The 8,681-nt window shown below is 44.5% G+C and overlaps 1 protein-coding gene across 1 annotated transcript in view; it reads right to left on the reverse strand.

Moving 5' to 3' along the window:
• PSMF1 (proteasome inhibitor subunit 1) overlaps nucleotides 1-8,264 on the reverse strand; it is a 45,532-nt gene extending 37,268 nt beyond the window's left edge. Inside the window, exons 1-3 of the mRNA XM_019645683.1 lie at nucleotides 7,770-8,264; nucleotides 6,090-6,242; nucleotides 4,450-4,532 (exon numbers count right to left, since the gene is read on the reverse strand). Coding sequence (XP_019501228.1) covers nucleotides 4,450-4,532; nucleotides 6,090-6,242; nucleotides 7,770-7,898 — 365 coding nt within the window. The 5' untranslated portion in view covers nucleotides 7,899-8,264. The remainder of the gene's footprint in view (nucleotides 1-4,449; nucleotides 4,533-6,089; nucleotides 6,243-7,769) is intronic.
• Between the last annotated feature and the right edge of the window lie 417 nt (nucleotides 8,265-8,681).

Here is an 8,681-nt window from a genome sequence, read left to right on the forward strand (position 1 = left end):
AGGAATCACCATACTGTTTTCCACAGAAACTGCACCATTTTACGTTCCCACCAACAGTGCACAAGTGTTCCCTTTTCTACACATCCTTGTCAACACTTGTTATTTTCTGGGGGTTTTTTGTTTGTTTGTTTGTTTTTTATAGTGGCCATCCTAATGGGTATGAAGTGGTATTTCATTGTGGTTTTGATTTGCATTACCATAATGATTCATGATTTTGAGCAGCTATTCATGTACTTATTTGGCCATTTGTATATCTTCTTTGAAGAAATGTCTGTTCAAGTCCTTTGCCCATTTTTAAATTAGGTTGCTTTTTAAATAGACGTTATTTTTTAGAGCAGTTTCAGATTCACAGCAAAACTGAGTGGAAGGTACAGAGATTTCCTATACACCTTCTGTCCCCACACATGAATCACTTCTCCTTTTATCAACATTTCTCTCATCATTATCACCACAGTCCACAGTTTACCTTAGGGTTCACTCTCGGGGTTGTACATTCTGTGGGTTTGGATAAATGCATACTGACATGTTTCCACCATTATAGTCTCATGCAGAGTAATGTCACTGCCCTAAAAATCTTCTGTGCTCCGCCTAGTCATCCCTCCCTACCCCTAACCCCTGGCAGACACTGATCTTTTTACTGTCTCCATTGTTTTGTCTTTTCCGAAATATCAAATGGTTGGAATCATACAGCATGAAGTCTTTTCAGACTGTCTTCTTTTAATTAGTAATATGCATTTAAGATCCTTCCATGTGTTTTCATGGCAGCTCTTTTTTCTTTAAGCACTGGAATAACATTCCATTGTCTGTATGTACTACAGTTTACTGAGCCATTCACCCACTGAAGGACATCTTGGTTGCTTCCAAGTTTTGGCAATTATGAATAAAGCTGCCATAAATATCTGTGTGCAGGTTTTTGTGTGGACATAAGTTTTCAACTCCTTTGGATAAATACCAAGGAGTGGCAATTGCTGGACTGTATGGTAAGAGAGTCTATTTAGTTTTGTAAGAAACAACTAACCTGTCTTCCAAAGTGGCTGTACTATTTTGCACTCCCACCAACAATGGATGCGAGTTCCTGTTGCTCCACATCCTCTCCAGCATTTCATTATCAGTTCTGGATTTGGACATTCTAATGGATGTGTACTGGAATCTTGTCTTAATTTGCATTTCTCTGATGACGTATGATGTGGAGCGTCTTTTCATATGCTTACTTGCCATCTGTATATCTCCTTTGGTGAGGTGTCTGTTTAGGTCTTTGGCCCAATTTTTAATTGGGTTGTTTGTTTGCTTATTATTGTTAAGAATCCTTTGTATATTTTGGATTAAAGCCATTTATCAGATGTGTCTTTTGTAAATATTTTCTCCCAGTTTGTGGTTTATCATTTCATTTTCTTCACGATGTCTTTCACAGAGTAGAATTTTAAAATTTTAATAAAGTCTAGCTTATTGATTCTTTCTTTCATGAATTGTGCCTTTGGCAAAAAGTCATTGCCAAACCCCAGGTCATCTACATTTTCTCCTTTGTTCTCTTCTAGAAGTTTTATAGTTTTGAATTTTATGTTTAGGTCTGTGATTCATTTTGAGTTAATTTTGTGGAGGGTGTAAGGTCTGTGTCTAGATTCTTTTTACATTTTTTTTTTTGCATGTGGATATTTAGCTGTTCCAGCACCATTTGTTAAAAAGAATATAATTTTCCATTATATTGCCTTTGCTCCTTTGTGAAAGATCAGTTTACTATATTTATTTGGGCCTCTTTCTAAGGTCTCTATTCTGTTCCATTGATCTATCTGTTTACCCTTTCACCAATACCACCCTGTCTCAATTACTGTAGCTATGTAGTAAGTTTTGAAGTCAGATAATATCAACTTTGTTCTCCAACTTTGTTCTTCTCCTTCAATATAATGTTTGCTTCTCTGGGTCTTTTGCCTCTCCACATAAACTTTAGAATGTTTGTCAATATCCATCATATAATTTGTTGGGATTTTGATTGGGGTTACATTGAATCTATAGATCAAGTTTGGAAGACCTGACACCTTAACAATCTGTGTCTTACTATCCATGAACATGGAATACCTGCTTTTAGTTAGTTCTTTCATTTATTTCATCAGAGTTTTGTAGTTCCTCATATGGATCTTGAATTTTTGGGGGGTGAAATTTTAAGAGTTCTCTAAATATCCTGGATATTAATCCCTTATCAGATATATGCTTTGCAAATATATTTTCTCATTTTGTGGGTTGCCTTTTTACCTTGTTGATAGTGTCTTTGGATGTACGAAAGTTTTTAATTTTCATGAAGTTCAGTTTGTTTATTTTTTTCTTTTATTGCCTGTGCTTGTGGTGTCAGATCCAGGAAATCATTGTCAAATCCAATGTCATGAAGCTCCTACCCTATGTTTTCTTCTAATATTTTTATAGTTTTAGGTCTTACATGTAGGGCTTTGGTCCATTTTGAGTTAATTTTTGTGTATGGCGTGAGGTAGGGGGTCCATCTTCATTCTTTTGCATGTGGATATCCAGTTTGCCTAGCACCATTTGTTGTAAAGACTGTCCTTTTCCCATGAATGATCTTGGCACCCTTGCCAAAAATCACTTATCCGTACACGAAAGGGCTCTCTATTCTGTTCCATTGGTCTATATGTATGTCTATCTTTATTCTAGTACCACAGTCATTTGATTACTGTAGCTTTGTGGTGAGTTTTGAAACCAGGAAGTGTGAGTCTTCCAGGGGAGCATTCCCCCATCTATATGACAAAATTCTTTTAAGTAATAACACATGATAATCAATAAAAATTGGTTTCCCGATTCATTCTTTTTTCATGATGTTATAAGTTATACATAGTACACATCTTCCTTTTCAGTGTACAATTCTGTGTTTTGACTAATGTACATAGTCCCATACCCATCGTACACTCTAGATATTTCTAGAAGGCAGTGATTTTTTTAAAAAAATTATCTTTATTGAAGTATAGTTTACATCCACTTAATCGCCCATTTTAATTGTACACTTTGGTAAGTTTTGACAAATGTACAAACCAGTGTAACCACCAAGACAATCAAGATGTAGAACATTGATATCACTCCATAAAGTTTCCTGATGCCTCTCTGCAGCCAATCTCTCCAACCTCTGGCCCAGGCAACCACTGATCTGCTTTCTGTCTCTATAATTTAGCTCTTTGAAATTTCATAAGAATAAAATATGTATGTTGGTTGGGGGCCCCAGGAAGCAGATGTGAGAATGGAGTTAGTGGTGTTAGAGATTTACTACGGATAAGACTTGTCAAAAATTGGGGGGAGTGGGAACAGGAGTAGGTGGGGAGGACTTTCACATCATGATGCAGGTTGGACACCTGTAAAAAGGGGACAGAATGAGGATCAGCCAGGAGGAGCCTCAGACTTTAAGTGCAGCTCTGACAAAGTCTCAGCCAGCCTAACATGGAGCCCCAGAACAAAGACTCCCATAGGCTCCCATGTTGGGCAGAAGTGGCCAAGAGTCTCTCTGTACTCCCTCTGTGCCCCATCACTGGGTGAGCTGCTGTGAAGAGCATGGCCTCAGCATTATCCCAAAGGTGCTACAGCTAGAGGCTGTCGGCAAACTTCACTCCCCACAGCTGATTGGCAATTTTTTTAAAAAAAGATTTTATTGGGGAATTGGGGCAGGGGAACAGTGTTGGGGAATTGGAGAAGGGGAACAGCCAAATTGTTGTCCTTTTGTTCTTCAGTCTAGATGTGGAGGATGCTGCTTCACTGGCCCATGTTGGTATTATGATTATTGTGCTCTTCCCAGGTGAGGTAGTCGGTTGCTCGCCATTGGACGGCTGCTCATGGAGGCTCACGGCAACCCATGACAGCCCACGGCAACCCACGGCAGCCCACGGCAGCCCACTGTAGCCCACTGCAGCCTACACTGTCACCGGCCACTCACGGCAGCCCAGCTCCAGGTGGAGCTGTTGTTCACGGTCTTAGCTGTAGAGGGCACAGCTTACTGGCACATATGGGAATCNGTGTGTGTGGTGGGTGGGAGGTGGGGGCAGGAGGTACATGGGAATTCTGTATTTGCTGCTCAATTTTGCTGTGAACGTAAAACTGTTCTAAAACACTAAAGTCTATTTTTAAAAAAGTTGGGGGTGGAGTGGAGACCTGATTAGGCACATTTTCCCCAGGAGCCTACTCTGCCTGCCTCCAGTGGTCCAGCCGCATCCCTATTCTGTAGCCGCTGCAGCACTTGTGGACTCTTGACTGCATGATTTTATTTCTCGTGGCATTTCCCATGTGAGTCTTCTCTTCAAATAAATTAAAAACAGCAAAAAGAATTGATGAGTGACTATGCCCAGGAATGAAAGATCCTTCTGTTAGCCTTCCTTCATTCTCTGGACACCTCCACCCCGTTCCTTATTTCTGGCCACTGGTTCTCTCTTCCTTTTCCGAGGGAAAGCTATCACGCAGAAGTACCTGTGGAAGTCACCCAGGTGTTCTGAATCGATATAGTCATCCAAGTTCAGGGTCAAGTCTGACACTTGCTGTGAGCCACATTCCTAGAAAAAAAAAATGAAACTGAGAGACTGGGACTATTTGGAGGCTAATGAGTGAATTGGTAGAGGGAAAGAGATAATTAAATATTCAACCTAGATAAACACATCATGTGCACAAAGAGACATACATAAGAATGTTTGTAATATAGGAAATACCCGTCTAACGCTTGGGGACTTGTCTGATTTAGGAATGCTGTCTTTCTAGGGCAAAGCCCAGGAGGCCCACTTCCCAGGCTCTTTTGCCGCTTGGGCACAGCTGTGTCACTGAGGTGCCAAATGGATGCGCAGCTGCGACTCTGAGGTGGGCAACGTGAAGAAGCAAGACGAGCAACGGACAGATTTCTTGCTAATGAGGGAGTCACAGCATCAGTGGCTCATGAGAAGGGGCACCAGGCCTGGCTGTATTGGCCAGTACCTAATGCCTCAGGGTGCTGGCAGCAGCACTGGTTCTCCATGGCATGCTTTGGGGTACTGTCCTGGAAGCGCAGCCTTGAACCTGTGTTTCCAGCCCTTCCAGTGATTCAATGAGCTATCCCAGTTTTTAATAAACCCAGTCTGTTTAAAATAACCCGAGGGGATTTTGTTGTTTGTAACTAAGAACCTTGTCTGATATAAGATCTAAATATTCATCAAAAGGGATAAATAAATTGTGGTATTATGGAATACTATATAGTAGTTAGAATAAATAAGGTATACCTATTAATATATGCATTCCCGTGTAAAGACCTCCAAAACATATTGAGTGGAAAAAGCAAGGTGCAGTACAATACAGACTGTATGATACTTTTATATAAACACACGCAGACAACCAGGACAAAACTTAACAAAAAGAAAGTCACTGCCCTCACGGTGCTTATAGTCCAGTGGCAGAATATAAATATTAACCTAAAGCATAAATAAGTACATAATTACATTGTGGCACCAGGTAGGAAAATAAAATAATGAAGCAGAGAGGCACAATTTAGATTTTTCTGGCAAGTGAGAGTAGGTAGTCAGGACTGAACTTTTTTTTTTTTTTTGGAATTTTTATAAGAGTTTATTTGAGCCAAACTGATTACATGCCAGGAAGCAAAACTTCAAATGCTCCCAGGACTGAATTTTTTAAGTAAAAAATGAGAGGGAGTTAGCTAGGCTAAAGAAAGGATGAAGGGTATATATGATATGCGGCGGTGGAGGGGAGGAGATTTCCAGCACAGAAAACAGGACATGTAAAGGCTCCAAGGCAGCAGAGAGCTACGCGTATCTAAAGAACTCAAAGTAGCCACCTGGGGCTACAGGAAGTTTTCTCTTCCCATGTTGTCACTGAATGGTTTATCGTAACTTACTTAACCATTCCCATGATGGAAAGTCCTCCCATCCACCAATTTTACAATACCAGGCGGTGAAAATCTTTTTGAGCACAAAGCTTTTCTATACTTAGGGTTCTTGCCTACGTAGGATCACGAGGTAAAGACTTCACAAACCTTTAGAGTTCTTCATGCACGCTGTCAAATGGGTTTCAAAAAGGCGAGCCCACTGTCCATTCCCATCGGTGGACCCCTCCATGTCTCAGACACTCACCAGCACATTGACGATCATGCTGTTTTCCACGGTGACAGCCTTCACAAGGAGCTTTCTGGACCCATCCTTAGATTCATACCGGAGGACATACAGGTCTTTATTGTTGCTCCATTCTGCAGGCAGCAGCTCTGATTTCCTATCACTGGGACCTGGCTGAGAAGACACCAGGGTTGAGAGGAAGATGCTCATGACCTCAGAACACAGAGTTATAAAGGACCTTACAGACAATCTAATCCCATCCCTCACTTCCCAGATGAAAGCACGGAGGTCAGGAGAAATAAAACGTCCCAGGCCCTAACAGCAAGTTAGAGGTCTGGGACCCTGGTCTCTGGACTCCTTGCTCTTGATATTCTCTCATCTCTGACTACCTTTGTGACACAGCACTGGAGCCTGTCAAGAATCTGCAGCCTTGGTTCAATGATAATCTCCTCACCACCCCCCTGCCAAGAATAAGGCAAACCATCTCAAGGGATACTGTGAAATTCTAAGGCAGTGTTTTTCGAAGTTTGGAACTTGGGCCATCTGCAATAGGATCACCGAAATACTGACAAAAAATAGAGATTCTAATGCACTCCCCTCCAGACCACTGTAGTGGTTTAACAAACATTATGAACAATTTTCATACACACACAAAATGTAGCATATGCACAAGATAAAAAGGAATGATAAAATGGACATCTATGTATCTACCACCAGTTTAAGAAATAGAACATTGCCAGTATTGCTATAGCCTTGAGTAGTGAACCCTCAATGAAGCTCCTTCCTTCCCTCTCACAGGTAATTACTGCTCTGTATTTCTAAAAATTTCTTTACTATTCCTTACAGATAGTTGTATTACTATACATACAACCCTAACAATAAANGAGTAGAAGGGAAACGAAGGAGTAAGGAGGCTAGATCCGTTCTCACAGGAAGCTGACATGGAGGATGAGACACACAGGGGAGGGGGCAGGGAAGATGGGAGAACGGCACAGCAAAGAATCAGCGACGTTGGCTGGGCCCAGCAGTCCCAGGGTTCCCTGGGGATGACACGTCCTCCAGCTGTGAGAGGCAAAGCCTGAGGATGGGAGAGCAGGCTGGAGGGGCTGGTCATGTACGAACCCTCGCCTGGCCCTTACCCCCAGGCTGTATGTGTGTACGTGTGTGGGAGGTGCCTGTTTCCCGCAGCCCGAGTTGGGGACGATCGTGGTGAGTGGGGTGCACTGGACCCTGGACTGGGGCTGAGCAGGTCAAAGCGCAGCCCTACACCTGTGCTTGGATCCAGGGATCTGCTGGAGGCTGGAATACAGTATGAAGACAGTCCTGAGTACAGCTCCTCGCCGCCCACCGTATGGGAAGCTTAGTGGACTTCAGGGAGGTGAGGCGTGCGCAGGGGAGCGACGCCCGTCTCGGTGGCCAGGTCCACGCAATCCTGGCCTGGGGAGATTGCTGAAGCGAGTTTCTGTCCTTGGGTTTTCAATCACGTGCCAGCTTGTGCTGGAGGGGCTCTGGGCTGAGCTGGGACAACAGAGCACCTCGTCAACCCGCAGACTGCTATGCCAATGGTGTCATGAGCCCCAAGTTCCGAACTTGGGAGGGGAGAAAGGCCAGGCGCTTTGGACCAGGCCTTCGGCCCTATGGGTTTGGGCAGAAGACACCTTACCCACTCCACCCTGGTCCCGAACCGGCTCCGTGGCGTACCTGGTCGCCGGCACCCAGGGCGTAGTAGCCGTGCGTCACCACCTCCCAGTGAAGGAAGCAGACGAGCGCGTCCTGCACGCAGGTGATCGCCGGCGCCGCCGACGAGAACAGTACCTCCAGGCCCGCCATGCGCGTCCCGGGCTTCTGCGGGCAGAGGAAGTAAGGAAGTGCGGTGAGCCGACTCGGCCCTCGGAGTACTGATGACTCCGGTCCGCCACTCCGCTAGTCCTGGCTGCGTCTCCACTGGCGGCCAAAATGGAGACTCCCGGGGGTGGGGGCAGGGCCGCCGGAAGTAGCTCTAACAGCTGGCGCAGCTGCGGGAGCGCGCCGGGGCTGGACACTGGAGCGCGACACGGAAAGGTTCCGCCAGGCAGCGCGCGGGCGGGGCCCCTGCGGGAGCGGCCCTTCAAAGCTGGGAGCCTTATGTTCCTCGGTTTCTGGCAAGACCGCTCCAGGCAGGGTGTTTCGAGGAGGGGACACCTCGTTCTGAGCCACAGACTCCCCACCCACAAAATGGGATGGGCGTATGCTAGTGGCGGAAGCGGTTAAGAAATATGGCTAAAATATATTCTTAATAATAGTTGGCTCNCCCCACATTCTCACCAATACTTGTTATTTTCTGTTTTTCTTTTTTTTGATAGTGGCCATCCTAGTATGTGTGAGGTGGTATCGCTGAAGGATTCCCAGCAAGGGTTTGAACCATGATCTGATCTATTTTAAAAGGGCTGGTCTGACTGCTATATGGGAAATCGACTGGAGGAGGGGAAGTTGGGGTCTCCTCACATAGAGGCTGCATGCGAGAAGGGAGGGACGAACAAGGGTGGTATGGAGGTAGGTGGTTTGGAAGTCTGACAGGAGGGGAGCGGGTCCAAACGGTTATTGCTGATTAGACACAATTAAATGCAACAGGGT

Source organism: Hipposideros armiger, unplaced genomic scaffold (genome assembly GCF_001890085.2).
Source record: "Hipposideros armiger isolate ML-2016 unplaced genomic scaffold, ASM189008v1 scaffold_94, whole genome shotgun sequence".
Lineage (NCBI taxonomy): Eukaryota > Metazoa > Chordata > Mammalia > Chiroptera > Hipposideridae > Hipposideros > Hipposideros armiger.